This window comes from Sinocyclocheilus anshuiensis, unplaced genomic scaffold (genome assembly GCF_001515605.1).
Source record: "Sinocyclocheilus anshuiensis isolate Anshui unplaced genomic scaffold, SAMN03320099.WGS_v1.1 scaffold1881, whole genome shotgun sequence".
Taxonomy (NCBI): domain Eukaryota; kingdom Metazoa; phylum Chordata; class Actinopteri; order Cypriniformes; family Cyprinidae; genus Sinocyclocheilus; species Sinocyclocheilus anshuiensis.
Genome location: NW_015539947.1, coordinates 197243 through 213363, shown reverse-complemented (window position 1 = coordinate 213363; position 16121 = coordinate 197243). Strand labels below are relative to the sequence as shown.

Genomic DNA, 16121 nt, shown 5'->3' with positions numbered 1-16121 from the left:
ATATATAAACACATTAATGAATAAATCTGTATATATAAAATTAATTTACAAGTATCATGTTTGTGATTTTTATTTATGTGAGCTACAGCTTCAGCTTAAACACACTCGCTTCAGCACTATATATATTATATATCAACCCATTTCACAGCGTCGACTGCCTCAAATACTGCCTTAAAGGTGCTGTATGTAAGTTTTTGACTCTATTTAATATTTAAGAAACATGCTAAGTTAACACACTTGTTTATCTGAAAAACAATGCTAGAGTCAGTTATTCTGCTTTGAACATGTGCGTTCCGGGCCGGAATGTCGGTCTCTGTTTTGGTTTGTGAAACCCGCCCACTGCCAGTTTACCCAGTTGTGTTTCGGCACCCCGGGTTGCCAGTTGGTGGAAAACACAGCGTATTTAATTTCATTCATCGTCAAGTGCGCTCGTTCCTGTTAGTGCCATCAATCTGGCAACCTACGTGTGCGTCACGTCTGAGGAGGAGGGGCCGGGTGAAAAAACCCTCTCCAATATTTTGAATTTGGGCTGCAATACCTAGTTCAACCACTCGTGTCAATCCTACATACAGCACCGTTAACCAAATACTGATTTTGTTCACATTTTACTAGGGATGCACGATACTGTTTTTTTTGCTGATATATGCCGATATTTCTCCACTCATTTTGGCTGATAGCCGATGCATATATATTTAGATTGGAAACCACACCAGACAGATGCAATGGTAACCTTAGCATTTTATTTGAATATTTAACATTTGTAGATGGTCTAAAGCAGGGGTGTCCAAACTCGGTCCTGGAAGTAAATAAAAGTGTTTACCGCATTAGGACTCGGGGGAGGCTGCTGCTGCTAGTGACTGTTGACTCTATCGCACACCGGACGCTTCGTTCTGTACTTGTTTTCTCAGATTAAATGCTTTGTTCCAAAACAGTGAATCTAATCACCATTCAGGCAAAGGTTCCACACTGCGTGATCTTATCACTAGCACACCCTGAGCACATGTGAGCTATTCATCTTATCGGCAAGGCATATCGGCATAATTTTTCATATCGGGCCGATGTTTACATTTTAAGCCATTATCGGCTGATTCCGATAACGTTCCGATAATATCTTGCATCCCTACTTTTTACTGTACCAATTTTTTTAATTGTCCTTTGAACTTAGCTTTATCGCATGGTAAAATAAAAAGCGTTGGCAGAGCCCTTTGATCTGATGGTGTTGTTGAGCGCTCCAAATGCAAACTTTGCATGCAACAGTCAGGCAGTGATTGACAGCGCTCTGATCCAATGGCATACAGGCATCGTCAGATGGACAGTACTCGAGCCCAGTGGTGTTGAGGGGACAGCCAGCAGAGTAGACACCGCACAGTGGCACAATGCTTATTCGGCCTTTCAAAGCACAATCACAGGGACAAATATTGGACATAATAACACGCATAATATCACATATGGGCCCAAATGACCTAGGGATGCACCGATACCATTTTCTCAGAACTGAACCGATCCGATACCTAACATTCTGAGTACCGGGTGATACCGATACTGATCCGATACCAGCACAGTGTAGAATATCTATAGCTCTGTGTGTTGACCTGATCATCACTCTCTTGTGTGTTAAACACAATCTACTAAATACAGACAACTTTATTATATAGAAAAATAACAAATGAAAATAATATATAATCATAATCTGTGACAAAAATACTATTATAAACTAGGTTAGCAGATAATTCAGCAACAAAAGGTACTCTAGAAAAATCATTAGTGCACAATCATTTTATAAAATCTAAACTTTTAGTGAAAAAAAAATCATTTAGTGGGGAACAAATAAAAGTGAATGAGTGTAGGGCTAAATCTGGTAAACCGTTACACACTGATCTTTGTGTTGTTGTAAAATACATTCACGGAAACAAGTAAATATATTTATATACTATAAAATGAAGACATTTCTTTAAATGTATAGCACAGTAATGAGGCAGCAACATATGATAGATAGGAATCGGTTTGCTGCGATTCTGCTCACGTTTGATCCGCGCTTCCGTCAAACGGTTTCGATTCGAACGGAGTAATCAATAATGCAAGAGTGCGGGTCAGTTTCATCTGTAAATAATTTAGTCAAGTATTAAGCTGCAGTAGCATCCCGTTATTATCCTCAGTCAGAATACTGTATGTTAAAGGACATCATTGTTATCTATTGTAAAGCTGCATTAATACGTTTAGCAGACAGATGTTCACATTCATTTATAGTAAAGGAGGGAGCAAGAGCAGACTACACCACAAAAATATGAGACATAACACGGAACACCTTATTGCATTATTATTTTTCAAAAAAGATATTGTACTAACTTTGACGTTTAAGCACTTTAGAAAATGTATTGTAAAATATTTGTATGAAATATAGGTTTGTTAGTCTTGGGTATTAAAGTGATTTTTGCAACAAGGTGGAGACAGTTCTGTTCATAACAGTAGACCTGCTGGTAAAGAAGTGATGGGTACAAGAAAAATAGCCAAAATAATAATCATAAAGTACACACATAAACAGAAGTGAGAAAATGAAGAAACAGAAAAGGGAAGTGAAGGTGCTGTTCAAGAGAGAATCTTTAATTATTTTGCAAGGATTTAGACTTTTTTTTTATGTGATGGCCATACAAATAATAGGGTTGTGTGTAGTTTGAAAAACTGTTGTGGGTGTATAGCAGGAGTGTCCAAACTCAGTCCTGGAGAGCCACTGTCCGGGAGAGTTCAGCTCCAGCCCTAATCAAACACACCTGACCCAGCTAACCAAGATCTTACGAGGCATACTAGACACTTGCAGGCAGGTGTGTTGAGGAAAGCTAAACTCATCCGGACCGAGTTTGGACACCCCTGCTGTATAGGATGGCCTGGATGAGTGTGAGGTTTCCCGGCCTGCAAAGGCATGTAAAATATAAAACTGTGGCTTGGCTTGATATACAGTCTAATGGTCCAACGAAATCTAATTTTAAACATCTTTTACTGCACCAATTTTTTATGGACCTTATATTTCCTATTTGACCCAATGCAGATGAATGACGTTATTTCAGGAAGAGACCGCCCTGATTGTAAAGCAAAACGCGATTGGTTATAGCGAGAATGTGCTACGATTGGTCAGCGAAGGTGACTGTTATCTGATTGGCTTGAGCAGACGGTGGGTGGAGTCACGCATTTGTGGATCATCAGCGTCTGGACGCTAGAAATGTTTCAGAATCCACAAATGCACAGGACGCCATTCACAAATAAATGCCAGGCAACCTGTGTTTGTAGAATAAAATATATTTGTGAGTATGTTTTTTATTTGCAAATCTCATTTTATTTATTTGTGAAGTTAATTAATGTTTGTGAAACTCTGAGATTTATTTGTGGATCTCATTCTGTTTATTTGCGAATATGATTATTTCTTGTTAATCTCTTTAACCTTTGTTTGTGGATCATAATCTATTTATTTGGAATAATGCAACAAAATATCTCCATGTCTTTAAGACCTGCACAAATAAAACTAATACTTGTATGAGCGGAGCAGGTCACGGTCTATGGTATCAGTCCCCATTGACTTGCAAAGTGTTTTTCTTTTGTTTGTTTTTCCATACTTTGGAAGTCAATGGAGACCAGCAACTGAAGGTGAACTATCCCTTTAAACCATAAAATGACTGTAAAAAGCATGATTTACAGTTCAGATACAGGTTTTCACAAAAACAAAAAGTCTTATAAAATGATAAACATCACATTTCAGCCTTTAAACCATTTTTAAGAAAAGAGATGAGTGAAATGTATAAATTGTTACATTAAATTAAAGCATAAGCATATATCTTACTGTCTTAATTGTTTAGACTTTTAGAAGGCACATTAACTTCTTTTACATTTACAACTGCACTGGTCTGAACAAGAACAGCAGACGGGCTTATTGAAAATGCACATTGATTCTCTGCCAGCAGGTGGCGCTGTTGGAGCGGCAGAATATAGTGGTTTCCCCGGTAACAGCAGTAATCAAAGCAGCGCTGTGCTTACAGGTAAGATGAATGAGAATGCCATCGAAATTCGATGATTCTGATTGGCCGATTGCACTGATGGCTCAACAGACACGCCTGTGGTTGGATATAGTGCTCAACCCTGCAAACACTCTGTGAGCGACACTTACGCTGCACATGTACCTGAGCCATGATTAATTTTCTGCAGTGTAGAATTGATCTATCGGTAAGCCCCGCCCCCCCTTAGTTACTGTTGCTCACTCGGACAAGCAAGCGGAGTTGCTCACTGTCTCACAATGAGAGCGGTCAGTGTGAAAAGCTTGTCCCTATATCTTTTGGATAAATTTTGGACACAGAAGGACCACCATTCAAGTTGGACTTAAATATGCCGTGGAGGGATATATAAAAGATTTTAAATCAAATATTGTGGGTATTAATTTGGAAGCGAGGGTTTACAGATCACAATGCAAGCGGGAGAAGCCTCATGTTACGTTCGTCACGATCGCAGATAACAACATCCCGGATCAACACTGTTCATGTATCGCAGGGTACGATTAAATTACTTTACATTTAACCAGTTTAATATGAAGAGACAGTGATATGTAGACCTTCGTTTATGTGTTTTTGCCCTTCACTGTACAAGACGCGAGAACAGTTCTCTATTTAGGTTTGTGTGGACTCACTAACTTTAACGTTAGCTAGTTTTAGCCAGAGATACCTTACTAAAGCACAAGATGACATTAATGTTCTGCTTGAGCAGATGAAAATTGTAACTTAATGAGAGTATGACAACCAGAAAATGAACGTTTGTGTCTTCATTGGGATTGGGGGTGAATGCCTTGGGACATTTTGCTCCGTTTTGTTTGGGTTTAGGAAATAGAATAAAATAAATTCCATTGCCTATCCTCTCAGGATACCTGGAATCACTGTTACAAGTACTCCAGGCACATCGTTTTTCCATTTTTGAAGCATAAACACCATTAAACTGATGCAAGCTTCGGAACTTCCAGTGTTTCTCTATGGCGCTGAAACCTACAGATGTCCGAGTTCCGCTCCCTGTGCAACTGATACTCGACTGCCATCGGCTATTCTGCGTTCGAGGGGAGGGGCTTACCAATAGGTCAATTGCGCCAGTTGCGTGCAGATGTGCTTTGATCCGAATGCTATCAGATGTGAAAATGCTTGCATTCAGGTTGAACATTGTATTGAGTGCAGATATCAGACTGGAGAAGTGAGTGTTTGTGTGCTCGTATGGAGGTGTAAATACATGTGTGTGTCTGGCAGGGTTTGCAGATCTGAGGTGTCCTGATAACGTCAGCGTGGACTCACTCAACACTCGTTACGTGCTGCGGTGGGACTGGCCTCATGAGAGCGCCGTCAACCAGACGGTCACCTTCACTGTGCAGTATCTAGCGTAAGAGCCTTCGTATGCACGTGACCCATGTGACTGAATCAGCTCAACTGTGACCCTGGAGCACAAAACCAGTCATAAGGGTCAATTTTTTTGAAATTGAGATTTAGACATCATCTGAAAGCTGATTAAATCATCTTTCCATTGATGTATGGTTTGTTAGGATAGGACAATATTTGGCTGAGATACAACTATTTGAAAATCTGGAATCTGAGGGTGCAAAAAAATCTAAATATTGAGAAAATCATCTTTAAAGTTGTTCAAATGAAGTTCTTAGCAATGCATATTACTAATCAAAAATTAAGTTTTGATATATTTACGGTAGGAAATTTACTAAATATCTTCATGGAACATGATCTTTACTTAATATCCTAATGATTTTTGGCATAAAAGAAAAATGGATAATTTTGACCCATACAACTAAAGCAAGAGGCTCTGCTGATGAGCTGAATCAGGTGTGTTTGGGCTTCAGGAGCAGGCTGGGGAAGCACTGCTTGACTGACAGATCTGTTCCTCCAACAGGGAGCGTCTCTCCCGGAAGGCCAGTCATGAGAAGTACTGGACGTCGATGTGTGTCGATGTTCTGGAGCATCGCTGTGATTTCACTGCAGCTGAACTGCATTACCTGGCCTTATATCTGCTGCGTGTGCGGGCCAACACGTCTCAGCGGTCCTCCGGCTGGGTCCAGATCAGATTCTGTCCTGATAAACACGGTGATCCAGCTGTCTGTCTGTCTGTTCCTGGCGCCGGCTTTGATTCTGCTGCTGACCCCGGCTCTTTTCCTCTGCTCTCAGCTGCTTTAGGTCCTCCGTCCAGCGTGAGGCTGAGGTCTGTTAAAGGACATCTAGAGATCATCATCACTGACCCTGTGACCAGCTCTAACCAGTCCATGAAAACACTGCTGGACAACAATCTGAGATACCTCATCCAGTACTGGAGGCGCTCTGAGGAGCCTAAGGTATCTGTGCTCTCGCTCGGTTCAGCAGCGGCTGCATGAATACCGTCTGAACGAGGCATCTGCTGAGGACTAGTAGAAGCTGTGAAACAGCAGCATTTCTGAGACTGAAAGATGTAGAAAGTTTCTGATCTCAAACCACATTCTTCCCTCTCAAAGTGCTTATAGTTAAACACTGGGCTCCAATAGTCTGGCAACATGTAGGAACTCTTCTTTTTTTTAAAGCTCTAAATAAAATTCTGGGACTTTTGAAATATGTAAAAGGGAGAAGAAATAATTTCTACATTTTAATGTTTCATTTAGTTACTTAAGAAATTCTAGTTTGTATTTTTGTTCATCATAATAGTAGTGATGATGATTTAGATATTTGCTGTTTTCAGTAAGTGTGTGTTAAGTTGATGAAGTAGATGAGAGGTGATTCTCACACTAGTCTGAGGTTATGTCCTACAGCAGTTTCTGTTCCCGCAGTGCTGTGTGATGGTTGATTGTAGCGTAGCATCATTTGATGAGCAGTATCAATGTTTGACTGGAGAGAAGCTTCATTATATCATAAGTGCCACAATACAAAATATGTTCACATCAGGTCATGTGTAATGAGTGTAGTTCGTTGTTAATTCAGAATTTACTCGTGTTAACAGACATTCTTATTTTACAGCCGTCACTAGTGTGTTTTAAATGCAGTGATACTGTATAGATGGCACTGCTGAGTGACATCATTTCCTGCTCTGACTGTCCCTGCAGAAGGCTAAAGTCCTGCAGACGGAGAACAATGTGGTGATGCTGACGGATCTGGACAGACAGACGTGGTACTGTGTGAGAGTCCAGAGCCGCTACGACTTCTATAACAAGATCAGTGTCTTCAGCGACACACACTGCACACGCACTGAAGGTCAGCAGCTCCGTCTCAGTCACGCACACACTCACACACTCACTCACTCACACACACACGCACACACTCACTCGCACACACACGCTCTCACACTCACACACGCACTCACTCGCACACACATGCTCACACACACACACTCACTCTCTCTCACACTCACACACACACAGGCTGCTAATACACACATATTTTTCAGTGAAGACACTTATGGTTGTCAGTCAGTGTTTTATGTCTGATAACAGAATGAAGAATATGTGTAACATGCAGCCAGAGATAGAAAAAACAGAGCTCCAGTGACACAACTCAACCTCAGACATCTGCCACTGTACCTAGTAAAGGCTACCGTTTTGGGAAAATTATAAATTTAAGAAATATATAACCTGTGAGTTTTTTCGAATAATTTACATGGTTTTTCATCCACATGTATGAGCATTTATATCCTACATGTATGGATCATGTTATGTAAGGTGGAGTCAGTGCTTATGGTGACAAGTGAGTCTTCTGTCCGTGTTTGACCCAGATGAATGTGTGTGTGAAATTACGACTGAACGCTGTGTGTGATTTCAGGTCAGATGCCGTACTGGCAGATATTCCTGTACTTCCTGATTTCTCTGCTGCTGAGCTTCCTGCTGGTGGTGCTGCTGTCCTTCTGCTGTTACAAGATGTTCACGCTCCTCAAGAACACCTTCTGCCCAGCCATTCAACTCCCGGATCACATTCAGGAGGTACATCTATTACTTGCTTTAAAATTATATGATATCATAAGGTTTCAAATACATTTTATGCATCTCAGATCAGTTTCTACGTTTTAGTAGTTATGTGTAGATGAACTGTTTGTCAAAAAACATTTATCAGCTCTCTTCAAGAATAAATGAGAAGAAAAGAAGAAAACGCCATTTTCAGGGGTTGTATTTTAACGAACTCCTCCCAGAGATTTTATCAGATCAACACCAAATTTGGTCAGTCTAATCTAAAGCCCTTTATGATGGCCTTATTATGATGTTAAATTGCGAAGATCTTGAGTTTTCGTTGTAGGGTGTGTCCGTGGCGGCCTGACGAATTTCGATGTTTTGCCATGAAACAGGAAGTAATTATAACTCCGGCACAATGTTCGATGCCCATATTCAGTTGTAGTCATAGTGCCACCTGCTGGCAACAGGAAGTTTTTTAATGACATCAACATCATATTTGGTCAGTGTAATCTAAAGGCCTTTGCGATGTTAAATTAAACACATCTAAAGGCCAATATTCAGTTATAATCATTGTGCCACCTGCTGGCAACAGGATATGTCATGTTTTACACTAACTCAAACATCGATGTTTTGCCATGGAAGAGGAAGTTGTTTTAACTAGAGCCCGACCGATATGGGTTTTTTGAGACCGATACCGATATTAGGGAGTTAAAAAAGGCCGATATCGATATATCGGCCGATATTCTTTGTGTATATTATAGTACAGTACCAGTCAAAAGTTTGGACATTTTCCCATTCGTGTGTCCAAACATTTGACTGGTACTATATATAGAATACAGTATATACATAAACAGAATATATATACATAAACACTGATCGCAATGATAACTCAAATGTGGTGATCAAACACTTATAATGACATGACAAAGATATATAATGGAGGCGGGGCATTTAACAATTTAACAATAAACTTTATTATCCAAAATGAGTCTGACATCAGTGCACTGAACAGTAAAGTTGAAGTTTATTCAACTTTAATTCAATTCAATTCCATTCAACTTTATTCTGTTGAAGTTTATTTCACTTCGGAACATTCAGTCACGGATATGCGATACTGTCTTGTAGCGAATCCGCACCAAATTCGGGGATCCCTTCAGCTCGAGCAGCCCTCTCGAATGACACCCTCTGCGCATCGTTAGCCCCCTGGGATCGCCAGATCGGTCGGCGCCCAGCTGCGAATTTAACCGCCCGTAACTCCCGGACCCCGGGGGCTATCCACGCGGGGGTGGTCTCATTCGAAAGCAGGCCTCTAAACGTACACTCGATTTGCATTCGAGAGAGTTCCTCGAGCTGAAGGGATCCCCCGAATGTGGTGCGGATTCGCTGCGCCGTTACGGAGATGGTGTCCGTGGCGGCCTGACAAATTTTGATGTTTCTCCATGGAAAAAGAAGTTGTTGTAACTCCATACAATATCCGATCTGCCCCATACTTCACATGTTTGGTAAGAGTCCTGGCCTGAAAACATCTAAAGGCCAATATTCAGTTATAATCATAGTGCCACCTGCTGGCAACAGGAAATGGCTTGTTTTACACTAACTCAAACATGCAATGTCGGATCTGCCCCAAACTTCACGTTTGTTAACAGTCCTGGCCTGAAGACATCTACATGCCAATATTCTTTTTTTTTTTTTTTTTTTGCTTTAACTGGGTGCTCCTGACCCTTCTAGCCTTTATCAAATGTTTGCGCTCACTGTTAAATGCAATTCACTGTAAAAGTGCATTTTTATCAATCAATCACAATTATTCATATAGCACATTGAAAAACAACACATGTTGGCCAAAGGGCTTTACATACCAGGACTTAAAACACATTCATACAATCTAGGATTCTAAAATAAAGTATAAAATAAATACAGAATTAAGTACAGTGAAATGCAAGTGTAAAAAGATGAGGACCCCAGGACCAGGATTAACCCTCTGGGGTCTGAGGGGTTTTGGGGCCCTGGAGAAGTTTTGACATGCCCTGACAGTTGTGCTTTTTTCAGTATCTTAAAAACATATTAATGTCTAAAGTCTGATCAGTTAGGGTGTATTCAACACAAACTGGGCTACAATAATATGTAATCAGCAGGTATGTACAAGTTTGTGTTTTTGAGAAAACAACGTTTATATGTGGTTAGTGAAAAAGTAATATTTTCAATATTTCAATATTCAATATTTTCAATATTTTATAAACGTACAGAACATTTGTCCACAAGACTTTTAAGAACTGGATGTGGTAGAATGGAGTTTTTGCTATAAAATGATGTGAAAATCATCCTGCTGACTCATTCACAGAAAACAATATATTGATTTAACTTTTGTAAGACATATTCTGTGTCAGAAAGGCCATATGCGAGGGACCATGAATATTTAGTGATTCACACCTGAGAGACAAAGGGCCCTCCCCTAATGGCCCATCAGTGTGACTGTGAGGCAGGTAAGAAAGAATGTGAGGAGACTAAAATAATGGGGGTTTTCATTATTAGTATTTTATTTACAACACAGTATAATCAAAATATACACAGTGAAGGGCAAAGACACATTATATGAATTTGTATTAATATACACACACATGCTTTGTATGTACTATCGTAAAAAAAAAAAAAACATTTTATATGTTATAAACATCTATATGCATGAACAGAGTATTGATAATAAACATTGATCTAAATGTTCTTAGACTCTAACATTCATCATGTTACAGTGTAAACACTCAATTACTTTTATATCGTATTGTTTTATATTTTATAGAACATTAAAAAAAACATCCTGGCATTGTGAGACATTTAGATGCAATGAAAGTTCAGATTCAAAATGTTTCACTCGATTTCAAGCATTTTAGTCTGGAATTATAGTTTGGGAAAAACCCAACTAGTAAATGTGTTCAATTTTATATCACAATAACACGTTAACTAATGCAAATAAGAAACATGACTTGCTCGTCAGAAATGATCTCCTCCGCTGCTCAAGCCACGCGTCGCATCGCGTTCTTCTTCTGAGGTAAATTCTGGCTTATTCCTCTCAGCGCGTCTTCCAGAACTGAAAAGTATCCAGATGAACTTGATGAATCTTCAGGCATTGATTACTGAAGTGATGTGGGTCTCATCTGAGGCTTGCGTGTCTCACGTTAATGATTACTGTATGAACAGCGCGCACTGCGTGTGGGCGTGATCACATTACAGAAAATGAGCTCAGACGGGAAAAACTGGTCCTCGCGTTGGTTTCATACGGATTACTTTATCAGAGAATATTTTTTTCCGATAAGACTTAATTTAAAAGTAGACACTTCGAGCTTTCTATAGATACATTTCTCATGTCTGTGTGTGAAGTATTCGCTGAGTTTTGGTTCATTTTATTGACGCGTTTCAGAAAGATTTTTGCAGAGACTGAGACGGCAGAAAGAGCACCCTGTTTGTTTTCTTTATTTTACAAAAGCACAATGTTTTGTTGATATTGTGAGCATACACAAATAAAAGTAGACCCTTCACAGATTCAAATTATGTATTAATCTTATATGTACGATCAAAAATAACAGTGCATTTTTTAGTTATTTTCACTGTTATCAGGAAAAATGCAAGTGATTCCATCAGCAAAAAATTTCCTAATTCCACAGAAAAAGTTCTGCCAGAAATATATGAGGCAAACCAATTAAGAGCATTTCCTCGTATTCCTGCCCACTCCTGCTCCAAAAGAATATTGTGTACTACAGTATAGTGTCAAATGCGGCTGTCAGATCATTAAAACCAAAATTGCACACTTTCCTGAAACGACGGCCAGGAACAGATCATTTGACACTTTGAGAAAAGCTGATTCTGTACTGTGTGGGTTTCAGATTAATAGTCCAGATCGCCAGAAGTGTCTGTCATGAACAAAAAGTCCAGCTCCACATTATTTTGTCTTTTTATAATCTGAGCTCAAATATGGAAGTGAGCTTAATAGGAACGTTTACCCTACTTGTCCGCTTGATCCTAATCCATCTCATCTCCTTCAAGCCATTTCTCCTGCCGTTGTACCTGCACTGACTCACATCATTAACACATCCCTTCACACCAGTGTGAAGGGATAGGTTAATGATGTGAGTCAGTGCAGGTACAACATTATTAACATATCATTAACATATCCGTTCACACTGGTGTTTTTCCCTCAACATTTAGACAGGTTCGTATAACCCCACTACTTAAGAAGCCCACCCTTAACCCATCTCTTTTAGAGAGCTACAGATCGGTTTCCCTTCTACCTTTCATTGCAAAAACACTTGAACGAGTTGTGTTCAACCAAGTCTCTGCCTTTCTCACACAGAACAACCTCCTGGACAGCAACCAATCTGGCTTCAGAAGTGGACATTCGACCGAGACTGCCTTGCTCCCAGTTGTTGAAGCCCTAAGACTGGCAAGAGCGGATTCCAAATTTTCAATACTTATCTTGCTGTATCTGTCCGCAGATTTTGACACGGTTTACCACCAGATCCTCCTGTCAACCCTATTGACAAAGGGCATCTCCTTTCTTTCGGATCATGCTTCACAACTCCTTGTTCAAGCTCTTGTTCTGTCCAGGCTGGTCTATTGCAATGCTCTCTTGGCAGGTCTTCCAGCCACTTCTATCAAACCATTACAATTAATACAGAACGCAGCAGCAAGATTAATTTTTGATGAGCCAAAAAGAATGCACGTCACACCTCTGTTTATCAAGTTATGTGCCTCTAGAAGCTTGCGTTCTGCAAGTGAACGTCGCTTGATTGTTCATCCCAAAGAATCACAAAATCACTTTCACAGACTTTTTAATTAACTGTTCCCTCCTGGTGGAATAACCTGCCCAACTCAAACCCAGCAGCTGTGACTCTCTAACTCTAGCACTCTCTATTCTAATTATATTCTTTAAAAAAAAAAAAAAACACTTGTCCCTTTTAGACTTGCACTCTATTCATTTGCTGCTTGTTTTCTTATATATATATATATACATATAAACTAACACTAGCTTTCTAATCATTTTCTGTTCTATTGGTTTTCTTTTTATTTATTATATTATTTAAAAAACTTGTCACAGCACTTACATATTGTTGCTCTTTTGTTGATTCTGATTGCTTCTGTTGTCCTCATTTGTAAGTCGCTTTGGATAAAAGCATCTGCTAAATGGCTAAATGTAAATGTAACCATGAAGGGTAACATTACAAATTTGCTGCGATCACACACCTGACTAAAGGGCTGTTCAAGAACAATGACTATAACGATAACTATATTAGTGTCCACACTAGGGTTGGGAATCGAAAATTGATTCCGATTCCAGAATTGGATACTTAAAGTCAGGAATCGGATACTTGTTGTCAAATTAAAATTTTCGATTCCGCCTATCGATTCCTATGTGCTTTTTTTCTTCATCTGTGAGGACCGGAGCTAACGATCTGCCAGGACCTTGCTCGCTAATCTAAGCGCTCCAAAGTTTGGCTACATTTGCAATCAGAAGCCAAAAAAGCTAAGTATAATATCTGTGATAGCTAAACATGTTGCAAGAGAGGTGTCACCACCAACATGACAAAGCACTTTAATTTAATAGATCGTTAAAGTTCACAAACACGATTCGAACACCGTGATTCTATTCCTAAATTACAATGATTCGTTAGTTTCATTCCTCAAGCTTTGACATGTGCGATCAATGTTGTGATCACTTGGTTCATCCGTGCAGCGTACGATCCCATCAGTGTGTTTTGAACATTTAAATCTGCGTTCGTGTTGCCGTTGACCTAAAGAGAGCAGCTGTCTGTCATGAATGAAACCGCTTCAGTCTTTTCAGCCACACAGTGTCATTATTTCTGTTACAAACATTCAAATCACAGAAGTGCTGGGATAAAAGTTCATAGTTCAGATATAAACTCTGATGTGTACGCTAGCGATTAAAATAGAGTAAATCACCTTTTGAAAGTAATTTGACACTTGAAATGAAATGTTCAAGTGAAGATTTATCGATTACATTGTTACACCAGGTGGCGAAAAGGGGCTTTTAAAATGTATTTGTCTTTGAATCATACAAGAGATTCGTTCAAGAACGCTGATTCATCCAGTAATGAATCAAGTACATCTTGAGTGAGTCATATATATATTAGAGATGTGCATCTCATGACTTAGGCCAATACGATACGCATCTCGATGCATAGCCAACGATATGATACATATGAAGCAGCTACCGATGCGATACGATTCACCCCTGTTACGGTGCAGTGCGATCCAATTACGATTCGATTCAACACAATGCGATTCGATGCAATGGAGAAAATGATCACTTTTAATGCCTCGAGGCCCGTTTCATAAAACAAGTTAACCAAATAAGCCAGGCTTATTTCAGTTAGTCTGACTCATTGTCAAATGATTTGGTTCCATAAAGCAAACTTAACATATACTAACCTTAGTCACTGTGGCAACTTATGCTGAGAAACTAACCTGGTCTAAAGCAGGCTAGCTGTCAGACTAAGCTAAGCTCCTCTAACACTGACTAATATGAACCCAATGATATTGCTACTCTCTCACATACTATTATTTATGTACCTTTTATAGTTTGCAGAACAGATAGCAAAACGCTAGAACATTACAATCTAAAATTGTTCTTTAAAGCATTAAAATAACTAAATTAAAAGTTAAAATCACTGAATTAAAAATGAAAATAAAGAAAATTACTATATTTGAACTGGTATAAGAAACACATTAACTCATCAGAGCATAGTAATTAGTACTGTACTATTTGACCTATTACAAGTCCCTTCACAGTTACTTATATGTATGTGTTCGGGATGTTTTAATCAGGTTTTTAGAGCCCCCATGAAATCCAAGTCATTGAATACTGAGTATCCACCGATACAGAGTCCCGATTATTATCATTTATCAAATCAGCTACCAGTGGGTAGGACCAAGGATGGAGTGAGTAACCAATCATAGCTGGGTGAGAGTCTTGGTCGTGGTCTTGAATAAGAAGCTACAAACAGGACTGACTTCTGTCTCTCTCTGTCTCTCCAGCTGTGGTTAAGTGACTCCGAGAAGCCGCAGCTGCTGGCTCCTGAGTCTCCAGAGTCTGTGTGTGAGCTGCTGGTCATGGTCAGTGCTGAGCTGGACGCTGTGGCGGTAGATGAGCACTCAAACACTGAGGATCAGGACTCCAGCACACACGGCCGGCACGGCAGCGGAGACTCGGGCGTTTACTCCACAGAGGAGGACTCCGGTCACAGATCTGACCTACAGATGAGCAGCAGAAAGCACAGAGAAGAGCTGCATGATGGGACGCTGCTGGAGCTCTGAGCTTGAAACGGTCCACAGACGTCAGACGGACACGACTTCAGCTTTCTGCAGCTCTGCCTTTCTCTCTCTTCCAACATCTGTCAGCTTATTGTACATGCAGAGACAGCAGCACCTTGATGACATTTGAGACATACTTTTCATTTCTGTATTTTAACATGCAGATTTCTTATGATTCTTATAGAATCTTAATTCATTATTGTCACTTTATATCTTTGTTAGCTTTAACAACAGCAGCATTTAAAAAGAGAATGAACTGTCATTTGTTAGATTGTTTTCTCACTCATCTCCTCTCAGCGTCTGATTAAAATAGCCTCTATCATGTAACTGACTTGTTCTTGTTCACATTCCATCCCCATCAGTTTTTAAATGGTCATATTTCCAGTCTTTAGTCCTATAAGGTTATAGTCACGTTTGTGATCAGTCAGTGGAGACGGCATTGTAAGTGTTTACTGAAGACCCGCTCTCTGTTTACATTAATATTTCCTGTATATATATATATATATGTATGTATACATGTTATAGATTTGCTAGGAAGGATTTAGTTGTTCTACTGTTTAGGCAAGAAAAAGCTATTTGCTACATGTTACATCTGTTGCGTTAAAGTAGGGCTGCACGATTATGACAAAAATCATAATTGTCGATTATTCCCTTAATTGTAATTGCGACACAATTTACATTGAATGATGTTTATACCATTGTTTGATGTAACTGCATGCCGTATTTAAATTTGAGCCATTGGCAAGCTACGAGCCAGTGTTCCTGGAGGCACACCAACACTACACATTCTGATGTTTCCCTTATCTGACCCATTCATTTTAGGTCTTGGATGCTCTACTAAGGAGCTGGTATCCTGTACTCGTACTCGTAAAAA

At 39.6% G+C, this 16121-nt stretch overlaps 1 protein-coding gene across 2 annotated transcripts in view; it reads left to right on the top strand.

Moving 5' to 3' along the window:
* Positions 1-15913, top strand: part of LOC107686978 (interferon alpha/beta receptor 1b-like) — an 18216-nt gene extending 2303 nt beyond the window's left edge. Inside the window, exons 2-8 of one of the 2 annotated variants that reach the window (XM_016484106.1) lie at positions 3948-4025; positions 5268-5397; positions 5917-6107; positions 6189-6352; positions 7091-7238; positions 7803-7960; positions 14972-15913. In XM_016484106.1, coding sequence (XP_016339592.1) covers positions 3948-4025; positions 5268-5397; positions 5917-6107; positions 6189-6352; positions 7091-7238; positions 7803-7960; positions 14972-15250 — 1148 coding nt within the window. In that variant the 3' untranslated portion in view covers positions 15251-15913. The remainder of the gene's footprint in view (positions 1-3947; positions 4026-5267; positions 5398-5916; positions 6108-6188; positions 6353-7090; positions 7239-7802; positions 7961-14971) is intronic. The other variant, XM_016484107.1, reaches the window with a different exon arrangement.
* The last annotated feature ends 208 nt before the right edge of the window (positions 15914-16121 follow it).